Here is a 26,258-nt window from a genome sequence, read left to right on the forward strand (position 1 = left end):
TTAACATCAATCTATATCGAATCGAATAAAATTAAGAGCTGGACCAGTTTTGGATTCCTGACTAACATCGGCTATATTAATTTCCAAAAAGCAACAACGACTCTCATCCCTGGGGTGGTAGGTTCGATCCCCGCCTGTGCACCAATTGAGTTTCTGTCTATGTGCACTTTTAACACATGCTCGTACGAAAAACATCGTAGGAAAACCGGCATGCCTTAGACCCAAAAAGTCAACAGCGATAGGTACAGAAGGTTGATCACCTACTTGCCTATTAGAAATGATCACGGAAGAGATACAGAAATCTGAGGGAAAAAATGTAGGAAGAAATTACTAGGAAATTATTAACGAAACACATTAAGTAAATTTTAAAAACATAATAAACAACTGAAATTCAAACTACAAATAACCTAAATAAATTTTCAACTAGCCCCTTTTAAAATAAAATTGCTCCCCTGTGGGGCGATTTCCACGTTGGGAAACACTGCCTTAGAACTAAAAAGTCGACGGCGTCTGGCATAGAAGCGGATCACTTTCCCAGAAAAAACAAATGATAACCAGCGCCACTAGTTATAATATTTTATTGAAAAAATATATTAAAAACTGAATTTCGATCAAAATTAGAGAATGGCGAAAGTACAAATACACGTTATCTTCAAGTCGAGATTGTATTTATCAAACTATATTACTATAATGATGCTTATAATGATAAGATATGAGACGAGATTTCAGTTTTGACACTCATAAAACAAGGTTAAAACGACAAATTTGACATTACCATACTTTTGCATATTAATACCGTTTTAATTAAAGTGTTCGGTACACAGCCATGAGTGCCCAATCTTGAGACCCTCAAGAAAAAAGGTACTTCCCATTCAGAAAGTTCGGTAAGGTTTGACGATTTAGGGTCCTTCAAGAGAGTGTACCAATACATAAAAAGCCGGCAACACACTTGCGAGCCAATCCAACTCCAACGTGTGGCAACGTGAGTGTCCATGGGCGGTAGTATCACTTAACATCAGGCTTCCTGCCCGTTTTCTCTCCTTATATAAAAAATGTCGATATACTATTTCTCCAATCGCATTATTGTGGATTGGAAGCCTATTTTTGGAAGTGTTGAATGAAAAATGAAATGAAAATTTTAAGGAAATAGCAAAAAGGTTAGTCTACATCACAGGAGACCGAAGAGCTGGCAGCTACCTCGGACAAAGAATTAGTCTAGCTATTCAAAGGGGGAACGCTGCCAGTATCTTCGGGACCTCAAGGAAAGGAACTCATTTTAATAATATATTTTAGTTATTATATTTTAAGGTAAGTTTTATTGCTTTTTGTTATATTAATTTAGCTTCTAATATTCTAATGCTGGAATATTATATAATACTAGCAGACCGGCCACGCGTTGCTGTAGCTAAAGTTTTTGTTATATTACATAGTAGTATTCAAGGGAAACGGTAGGAGAACACCAGTCATGGGGACCACCATGCTTTTTTGGTGGTAATGCCATTAAATTGTAGCTTATGTGAAACGTTGGTACTTTCAACACAGCGCCATCTGTTACAATTGTGACTATCAAATAATTAACAAATAATTCGCAATAAAATAATATTGCGGGTATAAATTGAGATGTAAGGTCCTATCTTTTAAGTTAGATCAAACTGCACACGGTGTGCAAATTTGATTGAAATCGGTTCAGTAGTTTAGGAGTCCATAGCTGACAAACAACGTGACACGTAATTCATATATATTAAGATTGATAAACATAGGGTAAATGAACCTTGAATTGAAAAATATACTTTTATTTCATATATAAGAGAAATCTATCAATAACTTTAAAACAAAATAGAGCTTTGTCCAATTTTTTGTAGCACAACACGAATAACATTAATTCATAAGTAGAAAGAATAACTTGAAATAAGAAAAAAAAACTAAGTTTAGTTCATTAAGTTAATAGTTATAAATCTTCGAAATAATAATTGTTAATCGTTGAAAACTTCGAGGAAAACATATGTTGGTACTTATAACATAATTTTTTGTTCGATTAAACATTTGTTCGATTAAACAAGAAAATGATCGCAACTTTAATTTATTTAAATTATACGTTTTTGTTACTATGTTGCTTGCTAATATGGTACAAAATCAGCATCGCTTTCGGACAAAAATTCTTAGTCAAAAATAAAATGTTTTTAAGTCGTTTTATTAATTAAAAACTGGATATTTCGAGTTTTCAGCAATCGTGGACAGCAAGTGACAAAAAAAATGATATTATGTTTAGGGTAAAATTGATATTAGATTTCTGTATATGTTAAGTAATATTTTCAAATACGCCTATAGGTGATCAGTCTGACACACGCCATGGACTTTTCGGCAGGTCATCCCCCTTTTCAAGCGATGTTAACCTTCACCGTACGAGTGTTAAATGCGCATATATAAAAATCCATTGGTGCACAGCCGGAGCAAACCTAACCTCCAGGACTGACTCGCACGCCTATACCACTAGCCACTGCACCACAAATTAAATATTTTGATATGTAATAAAATGATACCTTTCGCACACGACCTATTTATTTATCTTGATAAAACATTCCCCAACTTAGTGAGATAAACCAGAAAGTACGATATGATAACCTATCAGTATCAGCCCACATGTCAAGTTTATTATGACTTATGCAGTTTACATAGTATGAGACAACGAATTTATTAAGATAATACAGAAATTAAATAAAATAGTATACATTTTTTTTTTCTTTACGACACATTGTTAAACATAATTATGAGAATTTATTCGGTTACACGATGAGGTTTAAATAAATTAAATTAGCATACTAATTCCGTCTATATAAATTTATATCAATCCAACAAAATACAATTTTTTCATAATATTCATTGTTCTATTGTTAATACTTCACAACAGAGTCGGGAGCGTTCAAGTATTACGTAACGCAATTTTTGGAGATTATTGACCCCCCCCCCCCCATGTAACTCGCCGTAACGTTTTTCAGTACTCAAGTATAGTAAAACATTTCGTGACCACCTTGTGTCTCTTTAGTTACTATTATGTGGTGTAAGTCGAAAATAATATTAACAATAACGCGTAATTCAATCCCCGCCCCGCATCGTAACGTTTTACAAAAGGACCCCCCCTTCTCCCAAAACTCTTTACGTAATACTTGAACGAGCTAGAGCTTCTGAAACTTCCAATAGCGACATCACGCGACTTTTTCTTTTTGCTGTAGGGAGTGTTATTGGAAACTTTCTTATGTTAAATAATCTTTTTAGTAAATAGATAAGTTTTAAATTACTTAAGACTTAAGTTAGTCTATAGCTCGATCGTAATATTAAATTGTATCTTTGTACAGAGACAATTTATAAAAAATTGTTTAAAATTTTGACATCAAACAAAAACTTTTTAGAACGGTGAAAGTTTGAATACCATTCACTTTTCATCGTTCTCACATTCATAGCACTTGCAATCTGCATTCACTTAATACATTTTAATATAAATTTAAACCATTAGAAAATAATTCGAATTAAAACGCTTCTCATTAAAGTTGAAATCTAGAAAAAATCATAAATGTATTTTGTCCTTATTGAAAAGGTATCGCTACCATGACACACATCGATTCGCATTTAAATTTAATTACATTATATCCTATTCAACACTTATAAAGTGTAAATATTGACACTTCGAGACGGAAAACATCGTCACGTGGTTGCATCTTTCCGCGAAATATATCCGTGTATAAGACCTCTTTTATATCTGACATTTCCTGCTGATGTTTTGTTTATTATCTATGAATTAAGATTTTATACTTCCAATATGTTATATTATAAAACGAATAAGAAATAACAGACCTTTCTTATACTTGAAACTGAATATCAATATTCTAATAGGAACAACATTTCAAAGAAATATTTGAGAAAAAGGCAGTGGACAAATTATAAGAGTTAGTAAGAAGTAATAGTCCAGTAATCTAACAGATTGGTGTCCACATAAGCGATAGGACGACATATTCAGAAAGGTGATGAGAAGAAGAGACTTGGCAAGCAGATGAGGAGCTGGTGCTATCATTATCATTAGAATAAGAGCTAATATTGTAAATACTTTATTATCTGACAAAATTCATTTCATTTCGCGCGTTTTTGCCGCACTGGTTGTCAATTGCTATCCGGAAGTTGCTTTTGTGTTGCTAGTCATATGTTCATTTCAACTGTTAAAATCTTACAAAAAAGAATTTTATTTATATGCGTTATATATTACTTCTGTACTCCGTCAGTATTGAATCGAACTCAGCGCTAAGTCGAAAAATTAATTTGGTTTTAAAAAATTGTTTATTCGATATGTGATACTACTGACATGCTTATGTCACAGCCTTCTTTTAAATTAAATATAAAAAAATAAAACTCTATACAATATAAGTAAAATCAGTGGCGCTACCTTTTTAGGTCTGGGCCTCAGATTTCTGTATCTGTTTCATGATCATTTTTTAATATTATAGGCAAGTCAACACACGCCGTCGACTTTTTGGGTCTAAGGCAAGCTTCCTTCACCATTCGAGCGGACGTTAAATGCGCACATAGAAAGAAAGTCCATTGATGCACAGCCGCGGATCGAACCTACGACCTCGATGAGAGTCGCACGCTGAAGCCACTAGGCCAACACTGCTCTAAATAGTCTATACTCTCATAAAAATCAGTTGCAATTCAATACTATCGCATTAAAAATATTAGTTACAATAGGTAATTTACTAAGGAAATCTTAATCTGGTTTAACTTGTTTCATAATAACCGGATATCCAAATACAAAACACACGTTTCCATTACGTGTTAATATTCCCCAATCGCGAGATCTCTTACACTCATACTCACAACAAGAGATCCAAAAAGGTGGAATCTATCCTCTGACTATAGATATGTTTTGGTTTCACTCAATTCACGATGACGCGCCCCACCAATTTTTGGTTGAGGGGATCGCGGGGTGCGGGGAGTTTGTCCGAGCGTCAGTAATCAGCCTTGTGATTCTGTAACTCACTTTTCGAACTCACACAGCGGTTTTCGCATCGGCGGTCGCTCTCAAATCAGTCGTGAAGCAGTCATTTTATGATTTGGCATTCTGATAAACAAACTACAAGCTTCCAACTTTTCAGAATGCCAAATCATAAAATGACTGCTTCACGACTGATTTGAGAGCGACCGCCGATGCGAAAACCGCTGTGTGAGTTCGAAAAGTGAGTTACAGAATCGCAGGGCAGTTGCGTACCGTCAGCTATTCATTGCAGTAGGTTTGCATAAAAAATCGATTTTTAATTAATCATTTGTTTTTTTTCGCATGAAAAATCGAATAATTATTAATCGATTTTCTCATTTTGAATTAATTGCAAAATAAACACAACAGTAATTATAAACACAAATTAAAGTTTTAGAATAATCAAAATTAAAATGAACCTAATCTCGTTTTGATAGATTTTAGGTGAAATTTGATAGATGCTGAGTGTATGCCTTTTCAGTAGCATATAGCAGTATTTTGTTGTCTTTTTTACTGTACGTAACCTTGTGCTGCTGAATAAAATTCTTTTTGTTTTACTTATAAATTATAGTGTTTAATTCAAACTTGAGTTTTCGTGAAATTAACTGGTTTTATCATCCAACTCTATAAAAAAAACATCAATGCATCAAGTATATCAATACATCTTCAAAGCATCGCATCTATCCGATGTATCGCATTGTAAACATCGAAGTATATCGAATATCCCTAATAGTTCGAGGTCCGGGTTATAAAATACCAGACCTAATGTCGGGAGGTAGCAAATGAAAAATCGACCATGATTGATTTTCAATTATAAAAAGAATCGATTATTAATCGATTATTTTCAATATTAAAATCATACACAAAAATCGATTAAATCCATAATCGATTATTTTTTCACATCCCTACATTGGTGTGCGTGTGTACCGATAACACATTGACAGAAGCTTGCACACATACTAAAAACGGTTAGGAGGAATAGTGGGGCGCGTCTTCGTGGGTTGCACTATCTGTACTGATGGTACTAATTAAAAAAAATCGAGTTCGATAGACCAAGGACGGCTGGATACGTCCGAATTAACACGACAACCGCTGTTCACAGTAGGAACAATAAGGCCAGTGGTCTAAACTAAAATACTAATATATTGACAATCTAATATATAAAATTCTCGTGTCACAGTTTTCGTTGCCATACTCCTCCGAAACGGCTTGACCGATTTTGATGAAATTTTTTGTGCTTATCCGGTATCTATGAGAATCGGCCAACATCTATTTTTCATCCCCCTAAATGTTAGGGGTAGTCCACCCCTAATTTTTATTTTTTATTTTTTAGACAAAATTTTTAATTTTAATATTTTTATGATACAGCATTAAAAAATACATACAACCCCTAATTTTCACCCCTCTACGATCAACCCCTATTTTTATTATAAAAGATATACATGGCAAAACGACGTTTGCCCGGTCAGCTAGTCAAATTTATAAAATTACACGTCACGAAATCGTGTCTGCTGTGTGACAACTGAGTTTCAGTGAGCCTAGCATTCAATGCCTTTGACCTTGAGATACATTTTACCTGATAACGTGACAAAACTTTTATAAGTAAAACACGCTGTGGCATGGTAACGAGTAATCATTTAATAGAGTAAAAGTAGGATAGTTGACATTCACACTTTAGTTTACCTAATCATCGACAGGTGTCTCTATGAACTATTTTGATATTTTTTTAATGAAAAGTTTTTGATATTCTTTCCTTTTAATTTGCTACTTATATCAGTTCCATTTTGACGTTGAAACGGTTCAGAAACCTTATACACAATACAAAAACCCGAAATTTGATATCTTGGATTATTAAGCGTTAATTGCTTTGTGTGTGAGGATGTCGGGTTGAAAAGTTTAGGTATTTTAATAACTGTGTTATGTAACATATTTATTAGTTGAGTTACATATATATATTTTAGTTAGTTTAGTTAATAATTAAAAGCGTAAACAATATCGCACGCTTGAAGCCAATATGAGTCAATAGTTTTTACCACACTCATAAATTGTAATTTAACATTCTCGTTATAAGTGTCACTTACATTTAGAAGTTAGTTTTTTGTTAATCCAGCGTCGCAAACCCACTACCCCTAATGTTATATTAGTCTAAAGCTCATGTTTGAAACAATTAAAGCCATTTATTACCCAGCTTCATAAAAGTATTTAATTTAACATTATATATCTGAACATACATCAACCACCACCGAACTTAATTCGTTCTCATAGTGAAAAATTACTCAACTACGAGTACGAATTTAATAGCATACATTTATATCTAATTAAGTTCCATGAGCAACAAAATGACATCGTTCATGAAATTAACATCTTTTAAACCAACTAACTGCGTAATAAATTCATAATAACATATAATCTACATTTAATTAAAACATGTGACGACAGTGAATATTCAAGTTAAACTCGTTTTATGTTTAACCGGATTTTAAACTGTTCTAACAATTACATATATAAAAAATACAATATATATACAGTGGAATCTCTATAACTCGAATCTCGAAAAAAAATTCCATTCAATTCCGCTGAACCCTTAAACTTTGCATGACTTTGCAACTCGAACAAAATGATATTTCCCTACGAAGTATTGATAACAATACATATTTATACTCTACTAGAAGACCGGCCAAGCGTTGCTGTGGCTAAGGTTTTTGTTATATGTATTACATAGTAGCAAACTATTCAAGGGAAACGGTAGGAGAACACCAGTCATGGGGACCACCATGATTTTTTGGTGGTTATGCCATTAAATTGAATCTTATGTGAAACGTTGGTACTTTCAACACAGCGCCATCTGTTGTCAGAATTGTGACTATCAAATATTTTGCAATAAAATACAAAATGAATGTTCGGGTTCGGGGCTTTCTAATCTATTGTTTTTGACTGCACACGTGCAATGAATGAATACATTCATACACCTTTTTGTAGAGTACACTTTAATTAATAAATATGTAATTCGTTTTAATATGAAAAAATATATGTTACTAAACTTAAGTTCAATTGTTATTCAAACGACTCTACAAATTGAAAAATACACAGAAATCGTGCCTCTGTAAGTCGACTAAGCCATACAGTATTTCAAGATACCAAAAAAAGATTATTATTTCTTAATTTAGGACAACATTTTATATACTATTTCGTCCTTTATGGACGAAACTACGATCTATAACCAGATCATATATTGAAATATTTTTAGTTATTGTACATAGTTGGCAACACGCGTTTTCAATTATGTAAGACTGCAGATCGGATGCAGTGACTATTAATGGAGCTGGTTCCGCTTCTAATAAGAATATCTCAAACGAAAATTATTCAAGGTTTACAGACAAAAAAATTACAAATTAATACAATTTCTGCATATATTTTTACTAAATATACGATATTAAATATTTAAATATTCGTCGGCGCATAAAGTTCAAATTTCATTTGACTATAAAAATACGTTGAAAATTCGATTTTATTATAATTTTTTATATATAGATTTTATTAAAATATTAGAATTACTCGATTCGATAACTTGATGAATCTTTCAAAAAATAAACATTTTTGCAAGGAGTACTTCAATGTACTCACTGTTACAGTTTAGCAGATATTGTTTCTAATACAATAATTAATACTTTCTTTCTTATCAGATATGTAATAGATGTATATGGCTATTAAGATAAAAGAAAAAATTCATTGACTTGAATTAGTTTCAAGGAGTGTCTGCTCGTGCGCCAATCGTGACATTTTCGATTTACTATCAATTGATAGCCTTTATATCGTCACGAAGCTGTTAATAAAAAGAAAGTTAATTTAAATTCAAAACAAGTATTTTTCGTAACATTTTTCTGACATGCAAAATTTACGTCAGTAAATGAGCTCTGCATTAAGTTTTAACCTTTCAAGGCCGATTTACATTATCTTAGTGTTTAAGAGAGTGCTTTAGGATAGTACTTTAGTTGAAACATGTAAACGCTACTTGCTTTAGTAAATGCTACGCTAAAGAACTTGCCTTTCAAGTTGTACTAAAGCACTTTCCTAAACACTAAGATAATGTAAATCGGCCTTAAGACATATTTCAATATTGGGTAGAAAACATAATTATTATTTAAACAAAGTTATTCATGAAAAATTTACACAGATTATTTGTGGTCAAGGATTTATGTATAAGTAATTTACATATACTATAAATATTAAATTATTATTATAAGTCAATAAATTATGCACAGCACCACACTCGAACACGAATAGATTTTTTTTAATTCTTGTAATAGAGATAATATAAGTAATTTATTCAACCAGTTTTCTCTCTTAGATACAAAAAATTCTCAAATTATAATGTAAATAATAATATATATATAATAACAAGTGAACGGGTTTTTTGTACTAAGTGAACTAGTCAATGTTTCATGTTTACAACTGTTAGGCCCTTGAATTTACTCATATTGCATTGTAACAGCGAAAACCATAAATAAACATAACCATAATATTGAATAATATTACCCTATGATTCATTAGTTATTATTAATTAGTAAATTGAGCCTGAAACATCAAATCCTATATCCTCAACGATATTTATAAATTACATACAGATATTAAACATTTTTAGAGTTAGTTCGGTATAAAAGAACTAAAGCTTTGTATATATAAACTACATGTAGGCAACATGATGTATATTTTTATTTTGGAAACCTCATCTAAATCAAAAATGTATGAAAACAAGACTCAGGTTTTACTGTCAATTAGACTATATTAATAAATTTACCTGGACACAATAATAGCTATGTTATTCACATAGAATGTAGATATACAAAGAGGAAATACAGCCAAATTTTACAACTATAAATGGTCTTGGATCTTAGATAACTTCTAGATTCCAGAGTGAATTTTAATACATTTTAATAACTAGCCCGATTTACTCATTGATAGTAACTTTCTAATAGTTCATAAGATTTTAAGAATAATTTTTGAATTACTGCTATTAAACTTTATGCTAATGAATTGTTTTGAACAGGTAATTTAATTTAATTTACTTTCTAAAATATTTAATATAGCTATTCTTACCGATCTTATTTATTATTACATGTATATGTTTTGTGTTAACTTTAAATCAAGCCATAATACATTTACTTTTATTTATAACTACTGGTTAAGTGTATTAAACTTAAAAATCTTGTACCAGAATATTTAATTATTAAACAACAAGAACTTCTTACAGCTTAGTGAAAGTTTAGGCATTTTTAGAAGAATAATAAATACACATCATGCAGCCTCATAAAACCAAAGTAGTTTATTATATTACTCTCTTTATAAACTATTAATCCTTACATATATGTTAGTTAAAATTGGTAGTATTTTATTTGAAAATTATGTTGAAGTAAATCAACTATTTTATAAATTCTAAGAAGTCTGAATATTAGTCATAACTCGTATTATCTTTCGATTTGACGTGTCTTTACATAACCGTGACATCACGTTTAAATCATGAGAATTGAGGACTCTCTCTCTCTGAAACTGCACAAATTGCCTCCACAACAAGATAATTAATAGATATCGGAAGTAACAAAAAATACATACCTCGGTCGATTCTGCATGTAATATTGACCTCCAAAAATGAACGCCATGTAAATTCCGACATAGTAGAACGCGTTTGTCCAATTCTCAATCATCCATTTTCGGTAACTCAGAGGTATAAAATGATTTTCGAAGTCGAAAACGTATGAGTAGTTCGGTGAGAGATCTAGGTTATAAGTCATCGATGATTTATACTCCATGTTCCAAGAATTCCCACGTGCAGCCTTTAAATTAATAACTGTCCACCGATACACGGATTGTGGTTGGTATTATATCTATACCAGCCACTATTTATAATAATTTATTTATCACGTATGATTATACCATCAACCGGGACGGGCGCAACGCCTTCGCGACATAAATTCGAAAATCGAAATGTGAGGGCGGTATAGTAAACGTCGATTATATATTCGCGATATCTGACGCGACGAGACTTCGCCGTCATCCGCTTCTTGTCACCGGCTGGATCTTTTATTGTTATAACGTATGCCGGCCGAAAGTCATGGTCATTCAGGGCTGCCAGGTGAAAAAAACGCATGATCGTACACCAACTACAAAAAAATCGTACACCAAGGAAATTTTGAAAAGAAAAGATCGTACAACATAAAAGTGAAAAGTTTATTTAAAATGAGTGGCTGCCTTTGCCTTGAAGAGTGTAACTTTAAAACTCCATATTCTGAAAACATTTCAACGTCACAAACAGTCCACCTGGCTTTAAATTAGTTTTTACCGGGCCCTAAATAAATCAAATTTTTCCCGATCGGAACGATACTTCTGTGCTCTGTATTTGTTCCTCTATGACCTGTGTTGTAGAAAGCTCTCCTCTTTTGGCTAATTTCTTTTTTGGAGTACCTGGCGCAGGTCGCTCTTCTTCATTTTCACTACCCATTCTTGCTTAAGCGTATTGAAGTAACATAAAAAACACTAAAGACAATATGCAGATCAAAAGAGGATAATATAATCACATAGAGCTAGAGACTGATGAGAAAAACAGGTTTTTGACTATTCCAATACAAATCTTTACAAGAGAAAAATAATAAGTTTTGTAACAATGCACACAACTTCATATAAAAAAGGGTCTTTAGAAGTAAAAGGTCTAGGCATGTTAGGTTATTGGAAAATTCCTTGAACATAATACTTGCCGGTGGAGTATATATTCGTTTCATTACAAAATGTTGCCAGGTACCGAAAAATCGTACATTGTCTGTACGATCTTGGTCTAGCGATCGTACATGAGTAAAAATGACAAAAAATCGTACAAGTACGATTTAAATCGTACATCTGGCAGCCCTGTGGTCATTTATTAAAGCAGTGTTAGCATTCTATTAGAGTTTAACCGATCGTCTTCTTCTAATCACTTTTATTCGTTACAAAATACATAAAAAACTAACTCATGTCTAGACACACAGAAAACTGACGTTTTCAATTTATTGTCAAGTTTGGGTGTGTGTCACCTTGACATTCAACAAACAGAATAAATTGTTCTTACTCTATGGTCAATGCGTAACTAGATTAGAAAAATAAAATGTTTTTTTTTACCGTGTTTACTGTTTTATTTAGCGCATTTGCACATAACTTTTTTAAATTATCAATAAAAGGTTATTTGTAAACTAGTAAGCTACAAGACAGTTACAAAATTTGGAACAGTCACATATATAATTATGACTAAAAATAGCTGTTTTTTAAATCACATCTTGTATTAGTTTGTGTTGGAAAACTAAAGAATAATATCGTCTACGTCGTACGGAGATAGATATATATATATAAGTATATACTTTGTCCTGCTCATTTATATGTATTTTACCTTAGATAAAAAGAGCATTGCTCCATGCCGGTAGGGTTTCGCGTTATCTATAAACGTTGTTTTAGCTTTGCAAATAACAAACAAAAAAAACGTGTGCTAAAGCTATTGCATAGCATTTTTTATCAACTTATGCAATTATAATTATTTATGCAGTATTTTTTTCTTTGATATTAATTCAATCTGCCACTCTACCAGACTCAGACTAACACGCCTTATAGTCTGTCGCACTCTAACGCATACCGGCCGTGCTTACGGTTACGCTACGTCACCGATCTCGTCAATCTGAGACGCAGTATGCGTTCTGTCCCGCTCTAACGCGTATTGGCCGCACCTATATAAAGTCATCGTGCGTTAGGTTATTTTCATTACGGAATGTCTTGAATCGGTCGCCGCGCTCAAAGACCGCGATAAAATCTATGCAATAGCTTAATAAACCTGTTTATATGTTTATTGGTCAACCTCAACCCATGACAACTAATGGCGAGCTTAACAAAGATAATGTAGTTTGTAAGAAAATATCCCGACTAATGATTAGTATATGTATTCATGGATATGGACTTATTATTTACTATTTATTATATTTCTTATGTTTTCCTTTCGTTTCAGACTCCATTTACTTTGAGGATTTAGGAAGTTCCTTCTTTTCAGCAGCTTAACATTTCTCTAAATTGTTGGTTTTGTCTCGAAAACTACTGTTTAATATAATTTCTAGTAAGTGAACAATGAACATATTATGCTTCTTTTTTGTACAATTATAACATTCTTTTACTGTTTGAGATCTTTAATACGTTTATATTATAGAATATTATTAATATCGAGTGTTAGATGGAAGTTTTACTCTATCTCGTCGTGTTGGCTGAACGGATTTACATGAAATTTGCCGAATATATAGCATGTAATGAGTCCGTTAACATCCTGGCATATAAAAGATTTCAAATATTGTATGATTTTAATGGACATAATATAAACACATATAGACATAGATATTAAAGAAAATACTAAGACAATAACAACATCTAAACTACATTTTTTGACATCAATTTTGTTTGTACTTAAAATTACAAAAAATTCTTCCCCATATGTTATTCTTTAATATAATATAATAAATCATTAAAGCGTAAGAATTTTCACTTTCTAATAGTTTCGGTAATAGACAAAAACATAAAGCAACTGCCACCCACACCATGATAAGCGTACATAGTATATGTACAAAAATACACAAATTCAGAATACGCACGTGCGTAGTCTGTGTAATGACTTAAGGGTTTGAATTTTTGGAAGGTCTCAAAACGACAACATCCGCGATTTTTAAAGTTCTCTGTGAAACAATATCCCCGTTCAAGGGGCAAGAGATATTATTTTAATTGGTAGCGACAATTGTACCCATATACTTCAAAGAATTAAAAGTTTTCGTTATAACATAGTACCTATTCATTGGCATTCTGTAATTTGAAATAAACTAGACGTTAGATTATTAATAAACAAAATATAATTCCTGAATCTACGTGAAATTTCGTCCGCTATCGGTAAATATGGATCCGGCGACTGAACATGCTGTTCAACCGTGTCCGTAAAGGTATACATGTAAAAAGCTGGCATGGTACCAGTATTCTTAACTCTATGGAACATATTCGAAGTAATATTCACTTTCATTCCTGGAGATAGCTGAGCTTGAGTAACGTTACGCATTTCTATTTCGTAAAGCAAGTTGCCCTTAAGTGCTGTCAACTTTACGTCCACCAACTCTTTCGGTATGAACTTGTGTTGTTCGTAACCTGAAAACAACTTTTGTTTTTAAGTAGGTATTACACGTATATTGTCTTCTTGAATCTCTATTTTATTAAGTAATTTTTGTGAATTTATATAATTTTGGATTATTTGTGTTTTGTATTTTTATTAATTGTCATGTGTGACACAATAGAATAATAAAAAATCTGTCGATGAAGTGTTTTATTAAAAACTATTTATTCTTATACGGGTTGCAGACCAAGAGCTAAGCTAAGTTAGTTTAGCTTAGCTCGCATAGCTGAAGCAGTTTTCCATACTTGTGTGCAGACCGCAAACTATGCGAACTAAGCTATGTGAGCTAACTAAAATATGCGAAGCTAAGTTAGTTGTGTATGCCGATGCGCAGCTACACGAGCTAAGCTAAGCCCCTCCCGCTTCCCCGCACACCATTTGCACATCCTTCGCCACACTAACTGAGCTTTGGCTTAGCTGTTGGTGTGCACGCTATTTATTTCTAGCTTAGCTTAGCCTAGCTTGCTTGGCATAGCTTAGTTTAGCCTTGGCATAGCTTAGTTTTCGGTCTGCAACCGGCTTTAAACAGGGGTGAAGGTACGAATACGAATTATCTGCGTAATTCACCAATGTATTAGATTTTAGCTAACTACAATAAATTTTTTGAAGATGTAGACATTTTCCACATTACCAAAGTCAGGAAATATTTTAGGAAGTCGGGAAGCGGGAAGTCTTTGACTTTATTATGCAGTTGTAACAATTTCTCTCCTTGAAATAACTCTTTAAAATCTTAAATTGTAGTACGGTTAATTTCAGTTTTCTTTATTTACCTATTAATGTAGTTGACTTATGTTTTCATTTTCGTATATTTTGTTTGACAATGTAATCTGTTTTGCTTTTGTATATATATGTGTGTGTGTAGCTGTAAGATTACTTATAAATAAAGAAACAAATAATGTAGATTGATTAGTAGTAGTAGAAAAATTAAGACTAAAAATATACCTGGAAACTCAGCAACAAAAAGGACATCACTATTATTGTTCCACGAATTAACATCATCCTCTATTTCTTGCAACGCCTTTCTCCAGCTGTAACCTTCACTCAACAGGGGCATAAGATAAGACACAGGACGAAAAGGCGACCATGATACATTCAACAGATCAATTTTATCATCAAACATTCTCTGTGTAAATCTTCCATTAAGAGAACACCAAACATCGAAATAGATTGATATATTCATCTGTTTGGAAGCAAATTTGTCTTTCAAACAATGTGCGTATTGGTGGATCATGTCGCCATATCGTGTCCAACGGTTGTTTGGCGTGAAAATGTAAGGGTCCAGGTAGTATTCAGCTTGTTTCGTGTTGTCAACTATTTTGATGACCACGCTGTTAACATCCCATGTGTGAACCATCATGTCCCAGGAATATCCATAGAGACCATTCGTCCAGTTATTGTATCCCTAAAATGGTGTACAAAATGGGTTTCAAATTCAGTATTAAGGGATGTTTATAAATGATTACGTAGGTAGGCTAATTAATTGTAATAAATGCTAACAATTGATATCCTACTAGTGCAATTACAATTTGCACTTATAGGAAACGCGGGTATTACTTTGCGGCTAAATATATTTCTTAACTCTTCATCGGAGAGTGACTTATGTATGAAGAGTTTTTATTTCTGTGTGAGCAGGAGTATGAGGGTAGTGTATAAACTTTACAAAGAAATTGTCGATATATCGACGGAACACATACCTTGGTTATAAAATGTGAAAACGGCAAAAACGCCTGCGAAAAAACAAATAGCAAAATCAATACAATTGTCTTCCCTCGAGATTTAGACTCATTTTTCTCTTCATCTCCTTTATCTTGAGTCGTTGGTTCTTCTCCAGTGGAGGTAAGATGATCTTTCGTAATTTCACTTGCATCTTTAATCTCTTTAGTTTTGCAACATTTTTGAGTTTCAATACAAAGAGCTCGTGTCATTTTCAACATCGCTTTGTTGTGTTGCAGTTCTTGCAGCCACACTGATAAAGTTTGGTAAACTTTCTTTGGCCAATCGAAGGCGTAGAATAGTGGCATCGTCGATAAACAGACCCAGGGGAACATACCTGTAAAAGGATCCAGTGCAGTAGAATAATCTAAATAAAATAAACACAACTATAGTCCTTAAGAGCGCCCTTCCCCGTCCATCGAACGTCAACGCGAGCATGGCCAAAAGCTTGTTGTTTCATCCAGCGCAATGTCAGCAAGTGAGAACGCGATAACATTGAAAGAAAAAAAGTGTGCGGAAATTTCATAAAACTTGTTCCAAGAAATACGTGTTTTTTCGTAAGCCTTACAAGATTATGAAAATAAAGTTTTACATTTAGAAACTCCATTACATTTACAAGGTTTCTATGCAAATATTTATTTCCGGTTACAATTAATGAGTACATTATAAACGCCCATACTACATATAAAAACTTGTGCAAAAAGGCTGATTTTTGGAGGTTGGTACTGAATTTGTTTCTTAAAATTTTGATTTCGCGTTTTAATAGAAACCTAGATATAGTGCACAAGGTGACTATTAGCTCAAAAGTTTCAAAGAAATATCTGTTACAACGCCATAATCACGTACAAGCGTTTGTATGAAAAGATAGACGGGTTGGCCGCTCTTAAATATTATTTGTGTTCTGAGTTTCCAGTTACTTTAAAATATATTATTTGTAATTTGTTAACACGATCGTTACATATTAAACCTTTATAACGCTTTCTTGAACGCTTTAATTACTAATATAGAAAATGTGTCTATCATCAAATAAATACCATTATATTGTTTTATGAATGACTACACCCGTACTTGAAACATATATTTGGATCAAAACGTAATTCAAAATTTTGAAAACAAACCAAAGAGATCGGAGCTGTAGTATACAGCTATGAAACACAAATTTGTGAAGGCACCTATTAATATATGACAAGTAAGTTACAATTTGTAATTTCTAAAATGACATCAAATATTTATCTGCTAGGCATTAATTTTTAAGTTTTTATTAAAATGTAGGTACTTTCCTTTACTTATTATTTATGTTTCCTACCGTTTAAAGCTACCTGAGCCTTAACAAACATTTTAAGATCATAATTAGCCAAATTAGTCCAGCTATTCTCGGGTGAAGATCTAATGAAGAGCAATTTATTTATATATATATATAGCTACTGTTTATCCTGTAAGCAATAGGCGGATCGTGAATTTGTGGGGCTCTGGGCTATTAGGGGAAGTACCCCGTTATATACGCGATGAAATATACCGACCGAAACCAAACGACGGGGAATTCCCGTACCGTTCGATAGATCGCACATGGGTTGATAGATCTCAAGGATTCCAACTAAATTTTTTATTTAAAATATCGCCTATAGTTTTCAGTGGAGATTGGGTCCCTTTTTCCACGGGGCCCTGGGCTGCAGCTCAAAAAGCCCTTAAGTAGATTCGCCCTTGACCCTTGTTGTAAGCGACACAAATAATCATTTACCCTAACATTATCTTGTAAAAGTGAAGTTCTTCTTTTGTTTAGGTTTACGTTTATTGGGTATATCAAAAATATTTATAACAATATAACATAGAGTTTTAACGAATCTGGACGACACGAAAGTTTATGCAGACTGTTAAAATATGGAATGTTGCAAATCTCGGAGACTTTTTGCGTCTTGTTGCAGTTTATAATGATTGGCTGAATTTATGGCAAGAGACAGGCTGGTATAGGAAGAAGTCGAGGTTGCGGAACATACGGGAGTGGACCGGCCATTACTTCTGTCGAGGAACTGTCAGAGGGCTCGCGTGTGCGTTGCCTTTTAACAATTGGTACGCTCTTTTCTTGTAGTACTCAAATTGGAGTCAAATTGGTAAGAAAATACTTAAGTGGGCAGCTGGTTCCACATAGGGGTGGTACACGGCAAAAACTGTCTTAAAAAACGCTCAGTTGTACATATAGAACAACGGACGTTGAGGTAATACGGGTGGAGTTTCGTGTTCTGCCTCGACGTCCGATGACGAAACTCAAAAGGTAAAAAGTCTTAAATTAAGGCGACGTTATATAATATCTCCATATACATTGATTATAAACTTACCGATGCTAAAAAGACGAATATTCATAAGATGGAACAGACCACAGAACGCCATGGCAATATGTCTTGTTTTTGAATACATCATCCAGAAAGCAATTGTTAGATCAAAAACGAAGATAAACCAGTGTACAATGAGATAGTTTATTTGACTTGCTGTTAGAAACAATCTAGAAAAAATATGTTTTACTTATAAATTAATTGATACTACCTTTAAAAGGGACTGACATTTCACTTTCATTTAAGACCTAAGTAATAAGGTTTCTATGCATCTGTGTTTCGGAATGAAAGTAGGTGTAAGCCAGCAATAGTTGCATAATAGTTTATTACTTTTATTTATTCAAAAAAGCTGAATAAGTCACATTAGTGTGGTGGGGAAGGTGTGTTCTTTCTCCAACATAAAGAGACAATATTCGTTAATTCAAACAACGGAATGGTCGACCAGAGAGCTCCCTTGAACTCAACAGTCAAATGATGTCAAAGCTTTGACAGCTCAGTGGATTGTTTAATGTTTACAACACACTAGCAAACTCGGCGAACTCCGTTTCGCCACCAGATGGCTTCGTTTTATGTAACATTTCGTTTGGTGATCCCGCTTTTCTGTTGAAATTTTTCCTGAATTTTCTTTGCTATAAACCTCACCTTTCCAACGAATGCAAAACCGTGGAAATCGGTTCGTGCGTTCTGGAGTTATAGCGGCAGGAAGGAAAACCCGACTTATTTTTATATAGTAGATAATAATTTATTTTGACAAAACCTTACTTGAATGGAGCGAATACCCAATGTTCGCTCAAATGATTTACAGAGTATGCAGTCAACCACTCAGCAGTCCCTTTCTTTAAACCAGCCATAAAGTATAGAATAAAGAACTGGTATTTCAAAACGAAGTAGTTCCAATATGGCACTGTGGTTTTCTTTAATGATGGGTCCAAGTAAGCGTCCACAGACCTACAATTAAAAACAATTGGTGCTATGCGATCGTCATCCATCCCTATAAAATATATCTACTGTTTCGTTTTGTTTTCATAATGGACCCAAGTTGACGCTGCGAGTATGGCACGGCATCATGTATGGCAATCAATAATAATTTACCAAAATCATTCAAGGATCTTCCTGCTAGTCTTATCTAATCTACATACTACTTTTGGAAAAAAAAATCTCTTAATGATTATTTGAGTGAAACATTATAATTCAAAATCAAAATCATTTATCATATAGGTACCTAACATAATGTACACTTATGAACGTCAAAAAAAAATGAAATGCTTCTAATTTTACATTTACTGCCAGTTCTCAAATCAATGGCGTAATACGGAAGAGAAGAACTGGCAATAAACTCTCCGACACTCTTTTCGATCGCCAAGTATTTTGTTTTACACAACGTTTGTAAGGAGCTGCAACCATTACACCATGTTCTACATGACATCTTAAGTAATAAATAATGATAAAATAAATTAAAAACAAGGATGTGTCCTCTATGAGTAGGAGGCATGGTGAAATAGGAGCACGCACTAACATTCTCGTGGAAACAACGCGCAAATACGTAGTCGAAATAACTAACATAATTAATATTAATTTAATAAAGTTTTAATTTAAAAAAAAGTTAAATATGTTTATTATGGATTATAAGACACAGTTATCAATTATTCCACGTCATTAAATTTGATAATGTAATAAAATAATATTGACTATGATTATATGTTTCATAATGTAATGTTATAAATATGTAATCTAAAATCTTTCAATATAGATTGTACCCCCATAATATTTTTGTACCATATACTTGCAAATAAATTATTATTATTTAAGTTCTACTAGAATCGAAAACCTAATGTATATATCCAAAACATTTAAATACAATTTTCTCTATAATAGCCTAGGGTCATAGATAGGCTGAAGACGTAAAAAAAACTGTTACTAAAAGTTCTTACACATAATCTTGCTAAGTGACTTCTCGTATAACCTATTTCTATTAATAAGGCAACTATAGGATACAACTGTATAATCAGCTATATCAAATAAGTACGCATGTAGCACAACATAATTAAATAACTAAACTTAAAATATATTATTAAAAGCGAGTCCCTTTAGGCAAGGTTACGAAGATACTGGCAACGTTCCCCTTTGAATAGCTAACTAATTCTTTGTCCGAGGTAGCTGCCAGCTCTTCGGTCTCCTGTGATGTCGACTAACTATGTGTATGAAAATATTATGTACGTTTATAAAAACATTAATAAATTTATAATGCGCAGTGACTGTCACAATTTAAACACAAGAAGTAGGAATGGACTTGATTTTCCAGTTTTCAGACTTCATAAAACTGCTCACTAATTTATGGAGAAATATATACAGATATTTAACAAGATTCCGGACCGTGTAACCAAACTTCCAATACATGAGTTTAAGCTTTGCATCAAGAAAACCCTAACAAAGGGAGGATATTACACTATTCGGGAATTCATAGACCATGACAATGTGTGGGCACTATTAAGATGGTGAAATGGCGTTGCATAAGTGTACAAATTGTACCTAAATGATTAAATGTAATTTTGTTTGTTGTTTGTTTGTTTGTTAACCTTTTTAATATTGTTGTCTCTTATAAAACCATATAAATTATACTTACCAAAAGCAACCAGCCTGCGTACAGGATAATAAAAATGACACCAAGCCAAACAAATAGCTATGGTTGTTCCAGAAACTCTTTTCTATTAGGAACAAATACCAATAGGCTATTGTAAAGGTCCAGGACGCTAAAGAATATTTGTATCCCAGAGTTATACCTAGAGCACCTGAAAATAAATTTATTTCGCCATAACTTTTAATTTATCGCATGCATTGCAGACATTTTTAAATGTTTTTTTTATGTAAAAAGATACACATTTCTGTGTGCGAACATTCAAACTATTGTTTTAATTTAATTAATCGAAAATACATTTAAAAGTTAAACGAATCTACTTCTACAGTGATACCTTCAGCCCTTATATATTTTTGATTGATAAAATAAAATGGCGCTACAACCATTTAGGTCTGGGCCTCAGATTTTTATGTATCTGTTTAATGTTTATTTTGTATGTCTTATTGGCTTGGTGATCAGCATTATACGCATGACTTAGATTTTTCTGGTCTAAAGCTGGTTTTCTCACGATGTTTTCCTTCACCGTTCGAGCTGATGTTACAAAAGTCCATTGAAGCACATTTGGGGATTGAACCACGACCTCAGGAATAAGAGTCGCGCGCTGAAGCGTCTAAGGCAACACTGCTCTCTTTATTTACCCGGAATAAATAGATTTTTAGTTTAATAGTGCGTGGTAGTTTATACTCTAATAATATTATTATACTCACCAAGCCACAAGGCCAGGTAGACCAACGCCATATACGGCATTGGAACTGCAGTCACAAATGGAATTAGAGGAAAGTGGCAAGTGTCTGGATTGCCCCAACGAGACTTCATCATCGCCCCACCTCTCTCATCAGGGATGTCGAACAACATACATACCCCTGGGACGACAGTGATAAGACAACTTAGGATTATTTATTTATTATTCCTTAATATATACAGGGTGGCCAAAAAGTCGTGGATCAAACCCAAATAGGGGATAGATGAGGTCATCAGGTGCAAAAAAATGTTCTACGGGAGGTTTCTAAGCTCAACCCCTGAAGATTAATAATTTATTTTGAGTTTTTATAAGAAAATTGACTTTCTTTACTAATTCTTATTAAAATTCGAAAATATCTACATCCTGTATCTTCTTAATATCCACTAGATTGGTACTGATGAGTCCTTGCGTAAGACATACTATTTATAGTTGTTTATTGAGTGTATTGAAGATAATATAAAGTTATACTATAATTTTTTTTTTCAAATCATAACTTTTTGTTTACTTCGGACCCCACTGTGAAAAATAAATACTGTACCGAAAAGTGACCCTGTATTACATAGCTGCATTTAATAGGGATTCTGAAAAGGTATTACACATGGCCATGAGTCCTCGTATATATATAGTTCAACAAACAAAGAGAAAAAAAACATTATTATAGATCCCAGGTTGGCGAAAAATAAATTTTAATGGTACCCCTGCAATTTTCGGATGTTATTTTAAGATATGAGGGAAAACAAATTAACTAAAGACAAGCTCATAAAAAATTAATTAGATCGAAATGCAATTACTACATTATTAAGATTGAATGTAATAATTTCAGAAAAGTATAATTTTGATAATAGAACCGAGTTTAAGCCAATACATTTAAAATTAATTAAATAATTATTCTACATTTTATATGCGTAATTAATTTCTCTGAAATTGGGTTTTAAATTATACTATTAAACTTTTATATAGTTATACTACCTGTTTATAATAATTATTACTTTACTGGCTAGTATATTTTTCATTTTTTCATATCTATAATAACAATAAATATTATTAAAATATTTATTTCCAGCAGACAATATTCTTATCAACTGGCTGAATTAGTTTTGATAAATGTAAACGTTTCGAAAATTCGTAATCAAATCCATTGTTTTATCTCGTATCTGAGCAATGGTTTCTTCGTCGTAAAAGTACCCAAGAGACAATTGCGTAAGAAAATTGGTGGAAGAAGTATCTCAAGTTGACAAAGCGGTCCTTATATGTTGTGTATATGTCGTGGCGGTATCGTAAAATTAAATATTAACCATTTCATGACTACATGACAAAGAGATTAAAATACTTAAAAAAGATCGAAGCAAAACGAATCTGTGATAATTTTTCTTACAATTTTCACAAAACGGTCTCGGTTATTTCACGATGACAATTTACATCAAACTCTACATTTGATAACTCAACGATATGGCAAATTTCTGGTGGCCATTTTAGTAATCAATTCTAGGATTGGGCGACGATATGTCTTACCGAATAATATTCTCGTAACAGCCAAACTAGAAGGATCTTTAGGTGTATGGAGGTAGTCGACAAACTTGGCGTAGCTAACATCTCGGAGTGTAAACGAAAATTGTTCAACGCATTTTCGATTTACACATTCGTAAAGCTTCGATACGCCTTGCCTTACACGGAAAACTGTAACAAGAGTTATTTGATTATGTAAGCATATCAGTTTAGAAACAAATTCCCACAGTATTAAACCATTACGATAATGTCGAAAACATAAAAAAAGAAAAACATAATAATAAAATAATATACATTGAAATAAATATTTAACCTTAACATATACTAAAATATATTATTAAAAGGAGTCCCTTTAGGCAAGGTTCCGAAGATACTGGCAGCGTTCCCCCTTTGAATTGCTAGACTAATTCTTTGTCCGAGGTAGCTGCCAGATCTTCGGTCTCCTGTGATGTCGACTAACCTTTTTGATATTTCTTTAAAAAGCCTTAAAACGCTAGGACCCCACGGATCAAGGGTGAAATGGGAACAATGGGACAAAATCATATTCTGAGCCTAGACCTTTTTTTCTTATTTTAAAAAAGAAATATAACATTAAATATATAAGATGCAAAATATCGCTACTGTGACCTCACGCTATGAACATATAAATATGTCGATAGTCGGAGATAGCATTCAATAAGCGCAACGTCTTTTTTAACGGGGATCTGTGCAACTGACTGGATGTTGAATGAAGAATGTTTTACAATTAGCGACCCATACATACCAAGTCATCTTTCCAGATAAAAAAATAGCAAAACATTGTACAATGTATCGGTGCCAAAATGAAAAAAACTCAATGTACTAATACAAGTACAATAATGAGTTTTACAACACTATGTTCAATAATCAAGAATGTTCCTTAAAGCAAGACTCGGCGCCGGGACATAATTCATTAAGCACGGTCTACGCAGTCTTTGTTGGAAACGAACGTTTCGGACTTCATGAGAGCTGAAGACTGGCCGTCGTCTAGTCCCGGTCCTAATCCGCTGTATTATGATTTATGGTCAGTTTCAAAGAGTACGGCTTCCTCTGAACGCCACGATAATTTGGAGTCCCTAAAAAAATCTTATCGTACGATTGGCTGTGAAGAATTTTCCCATGGAAAGAGGGCGTGCTTATATTGATAACTGGCCTCAACGTTTAAAGGATTGTATTGCAACCAATGAAGTCCACTTCGAATAAGCTTTTTATATTCTGTATTAAACTAACACTCTGTCAAAGTAATAAATGTTATTTGCAATAGATGTTTTTCTTTCTTTCAGTATTTATGGCAAGACTAGGTAGAAATTAAACAGCGGACCGTTCCTTTAAAGCTCGGCAACATATCCTTTAACCTCCTGCCATTGAATTGTCCATGGACACTTATTTCTAACCCACCTGCTTGTTTCCCCCCCCCATCCAACAGAATATATAAATAAATGCGTGTCATACAAAAGGTAAATAATATAACTTACTTGAAGAAAGCATCTTTCTGGAACAGGACAAGTTGAAGACTGAAGGGAATTATTTGAAACACATGCATAATATTGTGTCACGTCGTAACAATTATGTATGAAGATATCGTGTTTAAATATGTAAATGTGTGTATGTGTCAAATAACATTAGAGATGAGTTGTATTTTGTAGGAGGGTGATTTTCTATGCTATTAAGGGTCTACAAACGTTTTAATTCAAAATGTTTTTGAAGTGAAACTTTTTTAGGCGCATGAGGGTTTATTATTGCAATATTATACCTATATTATTTAAAAAATTTACGGATGAAATGCAATAATAATATTAGCGTAACGAAGATGTGCAGCGTTTTTGTCGAAGAAAAGGGAGAGAGAGCGATTGAGACCGACTGAGAGTGAGAAGGGCGAATTACCTTATAGAACATCTATTTTTAAAATTAAAATTTCGTAAAGAGAATTTATGAAATATTAGTATTTTATATTTTATGCAATATAATTTATTGAAATCTCAAATGACGAATTGTAAATAAAATGCCACGTGTTTTTATTATCGAGGAAATTAATTTAATTTGTATTAATTATCGACACTTAATATTTTAATGACAATTACAAATTAATTTAATTCTTAACATATCATCCTTTTTTGTTCCCTCTAAGTCTCGGAATTCTACAGTTTTAGATTTGTATTTTAAAGCTTGTTAAATATGAACAAGACTTAAAAATTAGTTTGCCAAAGAAGTTTCACTTCGGACATGTGTAGGTACTTTGTACACACGCACTTTTTAAAATGCTTATTTAACCAGCGTGTATTTTTATGTAGGTATTTCAGAGGGAAAAGGTCGGTGTAGGTACTCTCAACCTCTAGAGGGCTTGTGCTTGTGGTACATTTCAATATGCGTATTAAACCCATTACGGATCCTCTACGATACTGTTCTATCACTGTGTGATACAACATGTATACGTGATACTATGATTTTTCATACAGAAAGTACTTAAATTTTGTGTAGGTGTACCAGACCAGCTACAACATATAATGGCAGAAGGCATATGACTGCAAATGTCAAGTCAAACGGATTACTATTTATTATGTGGAGGAAAGGAAATAAAAGAAAAGGGAGTGTTGACCTTTCGAAAAAGTGACAGGTTGGCCATTGGTGAAGTAAGCAGAGCACAAAAAAATCGTACATTTACTAGATTAAAAGAAACTATGTTGAAGAAGTCCGCGGTTTATATTATATATATCAAGGCAAGTAAAAGTCTACACCAGAACTCTTCGGTTTTTAGCAGTTTTTTAATTAACGGAGTATAGGTGTGTGAAGAAAATGACAATTTAATTTGAAGTTCTTAAAAAGCTGCGGTTTATATAGACTCAAAAGTATTTTTTTAAATATTGTGTTTGCTACCAGAACTCGGCTTTTTTCTGCTCCACAACTTCATAGACATAAAATACTCGTAGCAAACGAAAGAATTGCCCTTCTCCCGTGGACTTTACCAATGTTAGGAAGCTCAGCCTTGCGATTATGTATATCACTTTTCGAGTTCACAAATCAGCTTCGGCATTCTGATTAGGAGGGAGCTTGTAGTTTATTGTTTATCAGAATGCGAAATCGTAAAT

General features: G+C 33.1%; 2 protein-coding genes across 2 annotated transcripts in view; both read right to left on the reverse strand.

Moving 5' to 3' along the window:
* Positions 1-11,126, reverse strand: part of LOC125060511 (elongation of very long chain fatty acids protein 6) — a 45,402-nt gene extending 34,276 nt beyond the window's left edge. Inside the window, exon 1 of the mRNA XM_047665474.1 lies at positions 10,631-11,126. Coding sequence (XP_047521430.1) covers positions 10,631-10,827 — 197 coding nt within the window. The 5' untranslated portion in view covers positions 10,828-11,126. The remainder of the gene's footprint in view (positions 1-10,630) is intronic.
* Positions 11,127-13,314: 2,188 nt separating this feature from the next.
* Positions 13,315-25,624, reverse strand: LOC125060538 (vitamin K-dependent gamma-carboxylase). The gene is made up of 9 exons (XM_047665501.1): positions 25,592-25,624; positions 23,161-23,290; positions 21,614-21,769; positions 20,895-21,060; positions 19,034-19,219; positions 18,278-18,441; positions 15,926-16,281; positions 15,174-15,633; positions 13,315-14,206 (listed from the first exon to the last, which is right to left on the reverse strand). Exons 1-9 carry the CDS (start codon positions 25,622-25,624, stop codon positions 13,863-13,865), a joined length of 1,995 nt encoding a protein of 664 aa, XP_047521457.1. The 3' UTR covers positions 13,315-13,862.
* Positions 25,625-26,258: the final 634 nt, after the last annotated feature.

This window comes from Pieris napi, chromosome 21 (assembly GCF_905475465.1).
Source record: "Pieris napi chromosome 21, ilPieNapi1.2, whole genome shotgun sequence".
Classification (NCBI taxonomy): Eukaryota; Metazoa; Arthropoda; class Insecta; order Lepidoptera; family Pieridae; genus Pieris; species Pieris napi.

Excerpts from the sequence above, each read along its gene's own strand:
- LOC125060538 (XM_047665501.1), bottom strand. The coding sequence starts at position 25,624 with ATGAAAAATCATAGTATCACGTATACATGTTGT. Across the intron at positions 23,291-25,591 it reads GTATCACGTATACATGTTGT|GAATGTGTAAATCGAAAATG; the intron begins ATCACACAGTGA and ends TCGAAGCTTTAC. Across the intron at positions 14,207-15,173 it reads TTTTGTTGCTGAGTTTCCAG|GTTACGAACAACACAAGTTC; the intron begins GTATATTTTTAG and ends AGTTGTTTTCAG.